The sequence below is a fragment of the Corvus kubaryi genome, unplaced genomic scaffold (genome assembly GCF_017639235.1).
Source record: "Corvus kubaryi isolate FWS band 111438036 unplaced genomic scaffold, C.kubaryi_AGA036_p1.0 37300, whole genome shotgun sequence".
Lineage (NCBI taxonomy): Eukaryota > Metazoa > Chordata > Aves > Passeriformes > Corvidae > Corvus > Corvus kubaryi.
Window position 1 is genome coordinate 8,188,531 of NW_024581093.1, and position 16,264 is coordinate 8,204,794.

Here is a 16,264-nt window from a genome sequence, read left to right on the forward strand (position 1 = left end):
AATTACCACAGAAGACTGTTATTTAATGCTTGTCTTACAATTTTTAAGTCCTTCTCCCTGCAAAAAACTTTTTCTTGATACATAAGAGATGTAAACAAAGCTTGCAAGTCATGCATAAAACTCAGTTGACGCAACCATGTCTACTTTGCTATTAATATTTTCCTACATTGATTTTTCTGATTAACTACACAGTTCCATAGGGAATTCCTCTGCTTGTGGATGATATATTAATACATCTCTTACCAGCACACTGTAGACTTCTTAAAAATAAAAAACGAATAATAAAACCAATGACAAAATTGCTTTGAAAATACCTGATATTTTAAAAAAATTTATTATTTGGGATTATCTTCTCCATGTTCTTTAAAATCAAGTTCCTAATTATCATCTGAAAGGCACCATAGGGACAGTGAGTGGTGAACAGTAAACATCTCAGTGGCATTTTTTACAACTGGGAAATTTATCTGTCTCTGAGAAAATCCAAATGAAATGTGAACAGCAAGATATACAAACAGGAGCTCATTTGTAGCTGCATAGGCACGAAACCTCTAATTTCCATGCTATCGTGGCATCTTCGGCACATTCATGTCAGAAGTTTCTTCAATAAAATTGGCTTTTTTATGGGAAGGCTCAGCAAGATCTTCTCCATGGTCTCTGTTAATCAAGCGCTCCTGGTCTTGCCTCTTGCGTTTGTTAATCAGGTGATTTTCTCCCTCACAGAGCTTTCCCTCTGGGACACCCAGTGTTCTCAGACAGACAATAGCTGCAGCCTGTTCTGCCAGTTTCTTGGACTTGTCCCTGAAGAGCAAGCAGACAGAGCACACATAAAAGTGGAAATAGAGGTCTCCACCTGCCAAGAGACAACTTCTTGTCTCTGATGCAACATGAGGAAACAACCAGCATTTGTAGTCATCTCACAGCAGAGGAACAAAACAGGTCAGTTCCAGAAATTATTTCAATCTTGCTAGGTGTCAAGTGTTGATGCATCACTCTTGATGCAATATTCCTAGAAAATCTGTCTCTATCAGGTCTTGTCTCTCAAACACTCTTCATTTCAAAGGTACAAAGTCAATGTGTGCTTGGCCCAAGTGGTCACAATCCTCAGAAAGGTAACTTTTACAAATCTGATCACTAAACAAAACTGAGTTATGAAGGATCACTTTTCTTGAAAGAGGCTCAGGCTTAAGTATACTCTCTGGCGGGTGTACAAGTTCCTTGATGCTGACAAAAGCAGGAAGTGCTCCATAATAATAAAAATTCTGTCATTTTTGAGAGAGACTGCACATCACACATTTGTGAAAGTCAGTATTTGAAAGCACTTTCTTCTCAAAATTTCGTATCATATAACTTCCTAAAGTGTTGAACAGGAAGGCTGCAAAGCAGATGTGTGCACTTGTCCTGCTTAAAATGTTCAATGCTGAGCTCTAGCTTTGCAGTTAAATCAAGATCAACTTAGGCGCAAATGCCTCAAGTCAACTCCGGTATTAATGGATGATTGTATAAAATACCACCGTGAAACTTTAGAGCAGCCCTGGATGTAGCTGCTAATTAACTGTGATCTCTAAGAACTCACTGCACTGTCCTCTGCTTCACTGGATATACACACTTAGTCCTGACTTCTCAGTGGAATGGATCTGCTGTAGTGGCTGAAGACACAACCTCCTCCAACATTCCCCTCTGCCTCCCCTGGCATCTTTCTGAACTCATCACACACAATGGAACTGGGTCACCTATTTGCTCCCCTTCCAATACAACTTGTGGACTAACGCAAAGGGAATTAAAATCTGTAACTGTTTACTTGATTATGCCAGTGCTAACTTCCTCTTGTTACATTCAATTTTCAGAAAATTTTAATCCTTTCTCCCTCCTAGAGGTAGCTTTAGGAGGTAGCTTTTAGCTGACCTTTATCAAAGTCAACTGGAATAAACTGGAGTACCCTTTTACTGCAAATTTTTAAGCAACATTTCAGAAACAAAAATCCAGCTGAAAAAAACATTAAGGATGGCTTACCACAGAGTTGATCGGTATTTTTGCTCAGCTACTGTCACTACTGAACAGAATAATCTATCCAGTGGTCTTTGAACCTGTAGAAAAAAAAGCATTAGAAGGGAAGGGGCTGTCAAAAACCAGTAATTTACAGAAGAAACAACATCATCAACATTCCTTCATAGGTATAAAAACAAGAATAACAAGTAACATAACTTTAAAGTTACTCTAATTCACACCACAAATTTAACTGTACATACTTAACATTAAAAAAATAAGAAATTGTCCAAGCTGCAAATAATTTTGCTTTACAAAAATAACAAATAAACAAATAATGTCCCCATCTAACCAAACAGGTGCTCCTGTCCCATGCAGTTCCTATGTGTTAACAGTGTGCAACAAGAGAGAAAACATTCTGAGACTTAATTCTTTACTTCACAGAAGTAGTAAAACAAAGTAAGTCATGGGCTCCTATATAATGACCAAGAAGTTACAGCAACTTCTTTCACACATGAACCAAAGCAGACTGAAGGTCTGACTTCTATTTTTTTATTTTCTAATAAAATAAGCTGCTATTTTTCATCCCTATATGTATTACCATTTCTGCAGCTGCTTTCTGAAAGAGCTACACCAGACTGGGAAGCATAATTTCTCACTACCTTGAGTCCTAAAATACTTAATTTCATGTAGAAGGCAGAGGAAGAGGTTTGAAAGGGTTTTTCATCAACTCACAGTTTCATAAACAGGCTGAGGATGCTTTTCTTTCCTACACCATTCCAGAAGATACATTTTTGGAGTGATCTGTGGTGGATATTCTCGCCTAGACAGAAAAAATTGTGGTCAACAACTGTGCACAAAGTTCTATTTTAAAACAGACAGTGCTGCTTATTGCATTACTTCTACCAGTTATTTGAGGTTTAATTTTACAGCTCAAATTATAAAAAAAGATGCTTCTTCCTCATTAGATAACTTAAGTAATAGATGTGACAAAACATCTAAAATAAAATCTAAAGCTTTCTATTAATTCTTCCCAAACATTTACATCCTGTAGTAATACAGCTAGAGAAGAGATACTGCTTCATAGGAATTCACTCAGTAAGTGCTGTTTTGCAAATCATTTTCAAAAAATTACTAGGACACTGTCAACCTCACATTTATTATTCAGAGACGCAAGATAGTGAAAAACTTGATTTGCATGCTTACTTGTCAAATCTAACAGCCATTTTTATTACATCTGGATCTTCCATTTGGTCATCTTCATCTTGTGTCTTGCTTTCTAAAGACGTTTTCTTTGCTTCAAAAATAGCTGTTGTTTCTTCATAGAAGTCACCCATTTCAAAGACTTCACTATTCAAACAGAATTCCTTTGTATTAAAGATCAGTTTATAAATTTTTGTATCACATTATGACAGAGAAAGTAAGTAGAGAAATCAGTTGCGTTTATGGTATATGTTAAGAGGACAGAGAATGAACTGGAAGCGTGGCTATATTCTGCACAGTGACATTATATTGTTTCTCTTTCAATTCTAACCAGACATTGTTGAGCTACAAGTAGAAAAAGAACGTTCTGATTTCCAGCACTACATATGCAATTTGTAGCTTGGAAGTCCAGGCAGAATCAGTCAGAAATACAGGTACTGCAATGTTCAAAGTATTAGCTCATTTAATAACTTGCAGCTGGATGAGTCAGCAAACGAACATCTCAGACTGCATCAGTTCCACAAAGGCAATAAGAACCAAAAGTAGGAAATAGATTCTTCTTCTAATTATAGTAATTAAAAATACTATAAGCAATGAACACTATAGCATCCAAACCCCTCAAAATCTCAGATTTTCTGACTTCAGAGTATTATTCACAAGCACAGATAACGAGTTGCTGCAACCAGGATTTTAGTCGAAGGCAAAAACCTCAGATCCTTTTAAATTTCAGATCCATGGCAGGCTGGATCTACTTTGAAGAACTGAGACTATTGGTTTTCTGCAGATGATAATGGCAATTAAACCTGCAGCATAAAATAAACTTTCACTTTCTGTTATGAGGATGCTGGTTGATATGGGGCTGTTCAATGACAAAATGAATTCTGCCCACTAAGCCATCTCCAACGCTCCAAGCAAAAAAGCAATGAAGCTGAACAATACTAACTTATGCTTCTAAGGGAAGGCAATTCATTAGGTACTGCTATGTAAATGTTTCGTGGAAAGAGCAGCAGGCCATTCTGCATTCAGCACTGAGGCTGAAGCTCAAATGGCTGTAACCTGTTCTCACCACCAGGAGACAGCAGAATTATGCACCATTTTTATCTGAAGATAAACTGGTGCCTTTTAAAAAACTGAATGTTCCTCAGTTATCTGGACATGAAACAGGTTGTTCAGAACAGGGGTTAAAAGACCAAGTTTGCTGGCAGAAAGCAGTTTCATAAATTTTCAAATGGCACTGTCTGTCCCCCTCTCCTGCACACACATTGCTTTAGCCCATTTTAATGTTGGTATTGCATCACAGGTACAAAAACTGAGAAAATTTGATTTTGGAAGCCCCTAAAGAATTGTCAGGCATAGCACACAAGCCCCAAAGTTTTACTAGATCTGTATCCAGTGTTTACATGTATGAACTGTGACACCTCTAATTGCCTGTGTAAAACTCTTACTTTACAATATTTATTTACATATTATGCTTTACTGTTCATGCAGCAGAAAACACCACCATCCTTTTGGCTAAGACTTAACTGAAGTTGCAAAAGACTGTTTTAGTTTCAATCTATACTATATCTTTTTTCTTAAACTTGAAATCTATAATCAAAATAGATAGTCTGATACTATACTAAAATGTGTTAATTTCTTTAAATTGCCAAAGTGAAAAGTAACTTGCAAAGTTTAAATGTTTTTCATGGATTCCACTGCTCCTTTAAGAATAATGAAGCCTAGCTGCCTTTATATATGCAATACAAATTCCCTTCATTGTACTGTAATGTAATGTAATAATCATGGACAGAAGTATTTATAGAAAGCCCAAACTGGTAAAAGGCAATAAACTGGCAAAGGGATTGCAGGCATTTCCATTCATTTTGAACATGAACAGAATGCTGATTAGGGTTTGCTAGAAACCATTAAATTATTTTGCAAAGTATTTCACACTTTCAACATTTCTATCCATTTTTATACATATTAGATATCAAACAGTTTCAGACTTTTTATAAAAACAAGGAGACTCTTCCCCTCCCTTCCACCACGAGAACAATTATAACACACAACATGGATATGACACATACAAGCTCAGAACTTTATTTTGTTCAGTTTGGGATGGGTCCAAACCTGAATTCCCCTAATTCTGTGCAAACTCTTTAATCACCTGCCTATTTTATGGTTTCTCTTAAATTTTTCCTTCTTCCATTTCTGTCTCTCCCACTGAGAAATTTCATCCAGTCTGTTTCAGATGTGTGGGATGACAAGATTTTTTAAAACTACTATATTTCCTTAGAAGATTGCCGTCATTAGGATATTTCAGGTATGAAAAGCAGAACAAAAAAATACATTTAAGTACCATGCAACCACACAACCCTGATACATGGTTTTGAGTTTGTAAGTGTTCATTTTAAAACAAATATGTTGCAAATATTCCAGTAACATTAAAAACCCCGCATGCAAGAGAGAGAGGTAAATCAAATAAATATCCTTGGAAGAAGACAAGTTCCATAAAATTTCAGACAAGCTGAAATTTTTCTTAATCACTTCATGCAAACAAATGCCTGTCACTCAGTGAAGCACCACTCAAATTAGTGTGCTGAATATAGAGAGTGTTAGGGTTCAAGATTTATCATCTGAGCGTGAAGGAAACCTGGAAAAGGTTACTATGTTATTTCACATCTCCTTATCTGGATTTTTTTGGGGTTGTTTCTGGGGTTTTTGCAACTTGTGATGTTGTGAAATGCCAGGCAGTGCTAGACAGAGAAGTGGTGTGCCAGCTTGGCAGAGTACAATACCTTTTCTGAAGTCCATGCTTACCAGAGCTCCTGTGTGGACTGTGCAGCGTGCAGCTTCTTACCCTGAGTAGTTTCCAGCTGTTCTCTTAACATCTGACACAGACAGTATTTAGTGTTGGTGTAGTGATTATCATATCTCACTGCCTGATGGAAAGAGACAATTTAAAAACACACCAAACAAATATTTCTTACATACTGTGTATGGTCTCTTGATGACTTTCAAAATCATTTTTGAAAGGCAAACCACAGTGGTTTCCTCAATAACATATTCAACACTACCCATGAATGTGACTATAATCTGATTATTTTGGCATGATTTCATGAACTAAAGTTCAACTGACTCATACTTCTGAAGAAAGAGTTGACCAGTTTACATCACTGACTAGCAATGCACTGGTATTTTAGTAAGTAACTGGTTAATAGCAAGCTCAAATTAAAACAAAAAAATTTTGAATTGATGACATGATCAAAGTTACAGATTTCTGACTAATTTCCTATTACGTCATTAAAATGTTCTCTTTTGAATAATGGATAAAACTCTGTATGTTAGATGACTTGGCTAATGGAGCTACAGGACTACAGTACTGCATTACTTTATTGGCAAATCATTCCCTTTGCTTCCCTGCTGTGAATACTTCTTGACATTATTTGTGAAAAGTAATTAATGGCTAAAAATGAATCTAGGAGCAACAGAGAATTTAATATTCTCTCACTTTTCTGTTCAATATTGTATATTCAATACTGTATACTGTACATAATATTCTGTTCAATTTGTACAACTGTGACTTCAAAAGAGTTGGACTACATATTTTTAAATTTCTTGACATTTTTAGATAGCCTTGTAAGCCTCATAAATGTTCCCAAGAAACTAGGCCTAAAAAGCATGTCTTCTGAATTCTGATTTCTGAGTATTTTTTTTCTGAACAAAATCAAACAGAGGAAGCGGTGGTTGATTGCAAGACTCATGTCACCGTCACTATGTTAAAATATCCCCAGAACCAAGCCTTTGAAATGGAGTTAAGATGCTTCAGTAAAATTTGGATTAACAACTTTAAATCATGTTAATTACAAGTAAGATCTTAAATAAACCATACATATTTGATGTAATCTTGCATGACATCCTTCAAGGGGCAAAACCCCTCTTTTCTGAAGATAGAGGGGTTCCACATGGCAGCACGAGCAATCATGACTGATGAGGCAGCTGTTGCTTTCTGGAAGGTCTCAATGTCTGCAAATTCTTTGATGAAGTCATGAGATCCTCCACTAAAAATTAACAACACAAATGTAACTAATTGTGGTTCTTCTTCCTGCACTTACAAATCTTAAGTTAGGTACAGGCATCTGATCATAATGAGCTAATTAGTCCAACTTACTTTGCTATTACTGGAATGGAGACTGCTTCAGATATGGCCTTGATCACATCACAGTGGACAGGGTGCTGAGGCCTCTCCTCCCTCTTCCTTTCCAACAAGCAAGAAAAAAAGAAAAAAAAAGACAAGACCAAAGATTTCCTGTGGAATTTATAGGTCTCTAAATCACAGCAGGCATGACAGAAGGATTATTGGGATATACTTGCTTCAGCTTATTTATTTTATATATTTAATTTTTTAGGTATAAAGTATGCAAGATAATTTTAGTTCTACTTGGTCTTTGAGAACAAATATTTAGGAAAAGAGCAGCAAGCAGTTCCATTCCCTAAATACTGGCTTGATTTTCTAGAACAGCAATTCAGTTAACAGTTGACATCAGAACCACATATGACATTTAGAGTATAGAGTATACTGATATCAGTCATATACTGTGCTCCATTCATCAACAGACTAAAAAAAATCTTTCTTGCCTAAAATCAGTTTACCTTCCATGGACTGCAATGGCAGCAATGCCAGTTTTTTCTATTCTCTTCACCAGATTCACAGTATCCTCAACCTGAGGGATAAGACAGACTGACATGATTTTAATTCAAAGCAAAACTATCATGTGACCATGTGATTCCTGTGTTTCATCAATAAAGCCCAACACATATAATCATTTAATATATATTTCAATTAAAGAACTACATGCTATGGCAAAAATAAGAATTCATTTTCAATGCTTCCTTGAAACTATAGTCTACAAACTTTCTCAAAACAGGTAACATAATACTCTGGAGCAGGAGAATATTTTCCAACAGGTTTTCAGACTGTCAATTGAAAATGATTGGAACACTTGATTAGCAACTCCTCTCTAATGACTACTCTGTAAATTGTAATTAAAATGCTTTCCAGTAAGAGGATGCCTTCTGAAATCAACATAACATGCAATCACACAACTATAAATATACCTCTCAGATGTGTCTTGAAAATGTTAACCAGCATCTAAAAAATTCTAAGGACATTCATACATGCCCAGTGAATCAAAAGGCCCAGTATATCTTCAAAGAGGTGAGATGCTCTTAAAAGGCAGAAACAAAATTGACACACTGCAGCATTAGCCTGTCTCATGCAGCTTTAGGGAAAGGGAGAATGAAAAAAAGGGAAGGTGAATTTTTCTTTCAAAAGCTGGAGGAATATCTGTGGCTCATCCCAAACATACTAGATTCAGTCTGAAAACTGCAACATGTCCCAGCTGGCAGGGACGCAGAAACAGAAGCTCACCTGCTGTTCTGATGGATTACATTATGCAAAAACAGCTTGAAACAAAAAGGAAGAGGCTCTAGGATTGTTGCAGAAAATAAAAAGGAAAGGTACCAGTTCTCTGATTTAATACTCCAGAACGAAAATGATCTTAGACTGGGTTACTGATTCTTTTCACACAAGCTTCATTTGTTTATCCCAACACATAAATGACTTTTGAACAAAGTTGGCTCAGGAACAGCTCATCCATCTACTAAAATACCTCCTTAGGTCATATGCAATCACAGTATCTAGGCAGGTAATTAAATACCCAATTGCAAAATAATCAGTCTTTAAAAGAGAAGGCCCATCATCTCTTGGAAGTATAAGAATATGTAGAGAATTAATCTGCAAAAAAAAAAAGCAGTTAAGGAAGCTACATCAGCTGTAAAAAAAGTCTGGAAAAAGATCCTGAAAAAGACAGACCCTGTAACTTCACTGGCTATTCTAAATGCGAGAACAGGAAAACAGTTTGGAAGAAAAATCAGTCTGAAAGAAAAGAAAACAATCATCTATTGGCAACCCCATGTGAAAAACAGGAATTAACAGCATCTACTGACTGCTCAAGGGGTGGTGTCCTACACCTTTTTGTACCTCTAGGACATAAAAATGGCTTAGTTGAGAAATTTAGAGGATAAAAACCTCTGTACCCTTGCATATCATGGAATCTGACAAGCCCACAACCACAGTCTCTGTGCACCTGCAGGTCAGATAACCCTTTAGGCCGGGACAGCATCCCAAACAGAAATTGTAGATCCAAGTGCTATTTCACAGCAAGAGGCCTACAATGGCACCATACCAGAAGACCACATATTCTAACTGACAGTAAATCAGAGAAATAACAGCTGAACACTTCAGCACAATGATTTACGTTCTTACTGAGGGCAAAATGCGGATTTTGCAGGTAACTGGTTTACAAATTCCTTTAACAAGGGTGGTCAATATCTGGAAAAAGAAAAAAAGACAAAAACCTGATCACAACAGTGACATTACTAAAACTCTCCTCCTTCCTCTCTTGAAGATAAATTAATAAATCAATAAAATTATTATATTTTATTAATTAATAAATTAATACAGAATAATGTAACACTATTTACTATTCCTCTATAAAGAGTCTTACACGCTAGACAGACACATGCAATCTGTAACTGAATATACAATTTTATCCAGTAGATACACAAACCTGTCTCTAGTCTAAGACATTTTTACTTCCACTTCTTTGTTGCTTTCAACTGGATTTTTTAGAGAGCAATTAACTGCTGCTGGAGTTTCAACACTGCTTTTAATATGAGTCGACCAGTGAACTCTGATAATTTCAAATTACATGTATAGACACATAAAACTTGCAAATACAGCACCACACTGAAAGTTTTAAAACTGAAAAGAAGGCAGTAATTTTACAGTCCACACAATGGCAAGGAGAACAAAATCAGGAATATTTATTTATAACCTTGATTCCAGTGTCCTAAACTGAGTATTCCACTCTAGCTATTACAAATTTGTCATCTATACAACTCGTTCCTGCTGCCAGTAGAGCGCAATGCACAATTCTTTCCAATGCAACTCAAACCCCACCAGGTGATACTTACAGACTCTATTTTGTCAGGATCAGACAGCAGCGCTGCTCCCATACCTCCCTGGGAAAATAGACAGAAGCTTTTATGCACTAGGCAAACATATTTTTCAACTCAACCATTTTGCCTAAAAGCAGACCACAACAAAAGCATAATGTTATATTAAGGAAAAAATGGCAAAATTTAAAATACAGGAGCATTAGTGAACACTTCGGTGCTACATTCCCTAGACCTGTACAAGAATAATTAAGCAGTAATTCAGAGCATCAGTTTGCTCTCATTACTTTATGGAGCAGACAGGGTTTCAAAAAGCTATTTTTAGCAAATACAATCATGCAGTTTCCCCTCATTAAGTGACAGCTCAACAGATTTATTGTTTTAACATTACACACTACATTTGAGGTTTTTATGTCAGTAGTTTCTGTCCATACACTACATAAAAAAAAAAGACTAAGACAAATTAAGTGCCTGTAATGAACAGAAATAATGAACATTTAACATAATTATGAACAATTTAGTATTTTGGCTACTCTTCCCGTACTATTTCATCTGCAGAGGCCAACAACTTTTTTGTACAAACTTTTTTGACCCGGAACTATTGTGGGAGAATAACCATTCACCAGCAGTTGAACATTTGATTTTTCACCCTAGTATAAGATGGATATTTTGATGTTTTGTTCTTAATTATGGTTCTGTGGAGCATTTGACATCAAAACAGAGCACCATAGTCTGATTTATTGATCCTTTATCTCTACACCAAGTGGCTTAACAGTCCTAACAACCAGTTTGAATGCTCTGTTTTAGCCACAGATACAGGACTAATTTAGAGCTGCATGTGCTTTACTACAAAAAAAATTAAAATCAGGTTTTAATTGATCCATTGTCCTCCCATTTAAAACTGACAAATAATTGAATTCAGCATTACTAAGTTGTGACTGTTTTTTGCCATCTATTTGCTCAGATGACAAATTGTGATTTCAATTCTTATTAAGGCTAGGCAGAACTTATTTTACTCACCCAACAAATTATTGACCTCAGAAAAACATTAAAAACCCTAAAAAATTACTTCATTTTACCTAGCCTTTAAGAATTTAATTATCTAACAGCCTATGTTATTTTACTGTATTAGGGCTGTGACACTTTCTAGAGTGTTCTGCTTATTACAAAAAATTAAGTTCAATTTTTCTCTGGATCAAAATTTTACTGCTTCAATTTGAAAACCATTCAGTGTATTGAATGGAGTGTGAGTATTCCACACTCCATACCTTCAAGACAGAAAAGGCTCATTTAAGTGTAATCAAAATCCACTTGCCTTAGTGGAATATTCTTTTGGGCATCCCATGTTGATATCAATACCAGCCACATCACTCTCTCTGAAAGAGAAGAAAAAAATGAAACTATTTTTTAGCCTATTAGAACAAGAATCAAGAACCAGATATCCTTCCAGGTAATTTGTTCTATCATCTTTAAGGCTTAAATGAGAGCTTAAGGTAAAGTTTATTTGAACTTCAGAATTTTTAGCTTCTCACTTATTTAAGTTAAATATATTAATCTTAATGGTGGTCTGAAGATCACTCTGTCCACAGGTTTCAATAACCAGTGCTGTGCAGAAGCTGCAAATACTCATCTTAAATACCTTATATATACTTAATCATATATAAAGCACATCCACCACTAAATTCACCACAATCACTACAGCAAGTCCTATTGAAATTTCCATCTATTTAAATGGAGCCTTTAAATCACCTTTTTGAGAGCCACTTTTCATTTCTGCACAATGCATTATTGGAGGCTTTAAACCACAAACAGTAAGAAACATTTTCAGTTGTATTGGTCTTGCAGCTGTGCAACACCCAGGAAAATTCATACTGGAGAGATCAAGGACACACTTGCACTAGCAAAAAGCCATCAATCCCAGAACAGAATTTATGCAGCTGAATTTTCCTGGTTCTATCAAGAGCTACCTTGATCCCCTCAATCATAAAAAACTGTCTTCTACAATAATTCCTCTGTACAAAAAACCCCAGACAAATCCATGGTGGGATGAAGGTGAGAGCAGATGACTTACACAAGCTTAGCTACTGCCAGGGCTCTTTCAGCATCTGCTGAACCCTGTTGGTAAAAGAAGAGGATTTATAATTACAAAATATCATTGAATTAATAAAAAGAAAGGTGCTTACTTGCACATGTGTACAACTGTATTTGTTCTGAACATTTAGTATAGACAGGGACCCACTCAGGGACACACTGGATACTTAACACATTCACCTAAAGCATGTATTGGAGTCAGACACTGGATGATAAAAGCTGTCACAAAAAAGGATCCACAGAGGTCTGTCTGCCCTCTTTACCTACAGCAATATCAAATGTGCTTAGCCCCTCAGCAACAGATACTTTAATGTTCTTAAGAAGCTCCACTAATAACAATTTTACAGCCTCTACAAGCAACCTATTTCAGGGCTACATTACCACCAAAAAAGGTCTTCTCAATATCTAATGCAGTCCATTCATGCTTCTCCCTTCCTCCAAGCCCATTGTCTCTTGCCCTACACGGAGTGGTCTCTAAGAGCAAATTACTGTCTTTTTCTCTTCAGCAGAGAGGGAATCTTTAATCCATTTGTGCAATGCTAAGGCACACATTAATCCTCTCTTATCTATACTAAACAATGCCATTTCTTTCAGTCTTTCCAGTGAGACTGTTTACAGGACAGTGCAAAACTTCAACATGTGATCAGACATCACCACAATTTATTTCTGGCATCCACAAGTTCGGAAATATATCTGAGATACCTATTAAAAAGCAAGCTGTTGTCAGAGAGCACAGAGTTCATGTTAATCACCTCTTCTGAAAACACATGTAGGAGAGCTTACAATAGCATCTTGATTTGTACCAATAGCTTAGAAATTCTGCAGCACATTTCATGTGAAGCTTTACCTGCCCCTGAAACACCAAGAAATTGACAGTCTGGAATACAGAGAGCTGCTTCAGACTGACATCAACATGTCACCAGCATACCACATCTGTGTTGTTAGAAGAGTACTTTGTTTCTTACCATTTGGAAGATTACATGTTGCCTCTCCCTTTCACAAGTTCTGAAAACAACTCTTTCATTAGGTGCAACGAAGTCCACTGTTTCAAGTACTTCTGTATCAAATGAGAAACAGATAAAACTGATGAAAATTCTATAGAGATGTAAAAATTTTAAAAGCCATATGACTATGTAATTTATATATAAATGAGATGCTATTGAAGTCTTCCATGAACAGCAGAGCTAATGGCACCCTACCTGTCCCTGCAGTACATTTCTGACATACTGCCGTTTCCCTTCCACAGTGCTCCCTAATGACCCTGCAGCCTTTTCCTTGGACATCGCCACCAAGACAAGCCCAGTGATGACTCACCAGAATGAACGGTACTATTTTTGGGAAGGGGCAGGAGGAGAGAGGAGATTTGTAGTGAACTTCTGTTTCCCAGCAGGGACACTACAAACGTCACTCAGACAGGGCCAGGTCTCAAAGACATCTTTTTAAGAACTTGCAGGGACAATCATGTTATTCCAAGTCCAGCCCATGGACTTCAAGTTAGTAAATGAACGACAAACAGTGAGATTTTGCATGTGTTGCTTCCTTATTGCAGTAGACTAAAAGGTGTGTATACTATCATGTCACAAACAGCTAACATTTAAAAAGACTCATGATTGGAAACTATTTCTCTGAAGCATTTTTGTAGCAATTATAGTGATGTATCAATTATAGTGTAGTACATATAATCTCACTAAATTGTGTCTAGAGGCTTACAGTAAGCTTTTGAAGTGCTCCCTTAGACCTGTCTGCTGCACTATAGTTTCAAACGTTCAGTTTGTTTGGATTGCAGTAGAGACAATTACTTTTTTTCTTAACTAGAAAAGAGACTGCTTACAGGTATTATCAAAAGAAATGCCATACTTACCATTTATAACCCTCTTACACTGCAGCATCTTTATGTCAATCAGCTCCTGAGTAGAAAGGATAAAAAAATCTCAGTGAGTTGAATTGTTTCAGCCAGTCAGCTCTAAACAGTTGCCCATTTTATTAAATAATTATCTAGAGAGACCAATTTCTCTGAGCAACCTGTTCCAGTACCTCAGCACCCTCTGGTTAAAGAACTACTTAATAACACCTAATCTAAAGCTCTCCTCTCTTTAGTTTAAAACCGTTTCCCCTTGTCCTATCACTATCTGTCCTTGTAAAAAGTTCCTCTCCCTCGCTTTTTAAAAGCCCCCTTTAAGTACTGGAAGGGCTCAACAAGGTCTCCTCAGAGCCTTCTCTTCTCTGGAGAACAATCACAACTCTCTCAGCCTGTGGTTGTAGGAGAGGAGCTCCAGCACTCTGATCATCACTGTGGCTCCTCTGGATCCACTCTAACAGGTCCACATATTTCTTGTGCTGAGGACCCCAGACCTCAATTTCAGTCAGCTTTAAAAAAAGTGGTTAAGAAACAAGGACAGCAGTGCTGTGAGTAAAAATATATATGGAGGCACAGGAGAACTAACCAGATGAGACATGAGGTCAGTCCACAAAGTTCCTTCAAAGTTCTGACTGTACTAAAAAAAAAAAAATACAAAAGAAAAATACTAACCCCCCCACCCCAAATGCAAAGAAAAGTACAACTTGAAGAAATTGTTATGGTGTTTTGTTTAAACTACTTGAAGTTGCTGAACAGCCTTAAAATATGGATTTGCCGTAACTTGAGAACTGCTTGGAGAAATGCCCTAAGACATAGAGATTCTTCTTTCCTCATTTTTAATGGAAAATTATGTGTAAAAAGAACAAGTCATACAGTGAAAAAATTCCATTTGCACTTTTCTTAATAATAATGTTATCAGATAAAGCCACCTCATCTGCTCATCCTCCATACCTCACAGTACACGATATCGGCACCATAGTCCAGAGCAAGCAGACGCATTGGTAGTGTTCCCACTCGCACCATTGGAGCCAGGATCTTCTTTCCTCTAAAACACAGCGGTGTGTTCACCGTCATTCCTGTTGCTGTACCACCTGAAAGAGAAACCCCGGGAGGACTGCCATGGAGTGTCATTTCCTACCGGAAAACACAGATGTGTCCTCTGCCGGAAAGGGGCGGTGGGTGCCCGCCAGGTGTGACAGGGCTCGCCCGGCAGCGGGGGTCGGGCTCGCCCAGCCGTGAGGGAGCCGAGCGGCGCCGGGGGATCTCCGCGCCACACCGGCTCCTTCCCCGCGGGAGGGGTCCCGGGCCGTCCCTGCCAGAGCCCCTCAGGCCCGCGTCTCCTCCCGCGATCGCGGCGCGGGGACAACTCTCAGCCGGCAGCGGAAAAAGGCGAAAGAAGAGACCGGCACCGTCCGCGGCACTCACCGTCCTCGCGCGGCTCCGCAGCGGCTCCGCCAGGCGGGGAGAACCGGGGCCAGCGCCTCTTTCAGGCGTCATCGGGCAGCGCCGCCGCCCCACGTGAGAGCCGCGATGGCGCTGGGCCGCGCCGGGCCGGCGCTCGCCCTCCCGCTGCTGCTGCCGCGGCGGCCGGCGGGCAGCGGGACAGCGGCGGCGGGGAGCCCGCAGCCCCTCGGGGCCGTGGTGCGCATCCCCTGGGCCCTGCGGCTGCGCCTGCAGCGGGGCGTGCAGCGCCGGCGGCGCGGGCAGGGGGAGGCGGCGGCGCCGCGTCCTGGGAAGCTGCTGCTGCGGAGCCGACGGCCGGAGCTGAGCCAGCCCCGCTGGCAGACGGTGGGGCGCTGGGAGCAGCCGCCGCTGGTGTCGGCGGGCTGGAAGCACCGGAAGGCGTACGGGGATTACTTCCAGCTGGAGCCCTCGCAGGAGGCGGCTCCTGCCCTGCAGGCGCCGCCGGCTGAGGCGGGACAGGGCCCGACCTTCGCCGAGCTGGGGCTGCAGCCGGCGCTGCTGGCCGGCCTGGAGCGACTCTCCATCGGCCGGCCCACGGCCGTGCAGCGCCTCGCCATCCCCGCGCTGCGCCGCGGCCGCAGCGCCCTGTGCGCCGCCGAGACGGGCAGCGGGAAGACGCTGGCGTACCTGCTGCCGCTGCTGGAGCGCCTGCTCGGCCGCCCCGAG

General features: G+C 39.2%; 2 protein-coding genes across 2 annotated transcripts in view; one reads left to right on the top strand and one right to left on the bottom strand.

The window, feature by feature from the left end:
• Positions 1 to 315: 315 nt before the first annotated feature.
• Positions 316 to 15,662, bottom strand: DUS2 (dihydrouridine synthase 2). Its single transcript, XM_042027473.1, has 16 exons — positions 15,560 to 15,662; positions 15,086 to 15,225; positions 14,138 to 14,183; positions 13,242 to 13,333; positions 12,257 to 12,300; positions 11,501 to 11,561; positions 10,204 to 10,251; positions 9,494 to 9,559; positions 7,819 to 7,889; positions 7,337 to 7,423; positions 7,058 to 7,226; positions 5,986 to 6,107; positions 3,190 to 3,333; positions 2,719 to 2,806; positions 2,011 to 2,084; positions 316 to 798 (listed from the first exon to the last, which is right to left on the bottom strand). Exons 2-16 carry the CDS (start codon positions 15,206 to 15,208, stop codon positions 561 to 563), a joined length of 1,473 nt encoding a protein of 490 aa, XP_041883407.1. The 5' UTR covers positions 15,209 to 15,225; positions 15,560 to 15,662; the 3' UTR covers positions 316 to 560.
• Positions 15,254 to 16,264, top strand: part of DDX28 (DEAD-box helicase 28) — a 2,957-nt gene continuing 1,946 nt past the window's right edge. The window contains 5 exon segments of the mRNA XM_042027747.1: positions 15,254 to 15,283; positions 15,286 to 15,313; positions 15,316 to 15,368; positions 15,370 to 15,426; positions 15,428 to 16,258. Of these exon segments, the coding sequence (XP_041883681.1) occupies positions 15,254 to 15,283; positions 15,286 to 15,313; positions 15,316 to 15,368; positions 15,370 to 15,426; positions 15,428 to 16,258 (999 nt within the window).

Coding starts and splice junctions, on each gene's coding strand:
- DUS2 (XM_042027473.1), bottom strand. CDS start 15,208: ATGACGGTGAACACACCGCTGTGTTTTAGAGGAAAGAAGATCCTGGCT. Junction 7,227..7,336: donor TCCATTCCAGTAATAGCAAA/GTAAGTTGGACT, acceptor GTTAATTTTTAG/TGGAGGATCTCATGACTTCA. Junction 2,807..3,189: donor ATGGCTGTTAGATTTGACAA/GTAAGCATGCAA, acceptor TTTTCTGTCTAG/GCGAGAATATCCACCACAGA.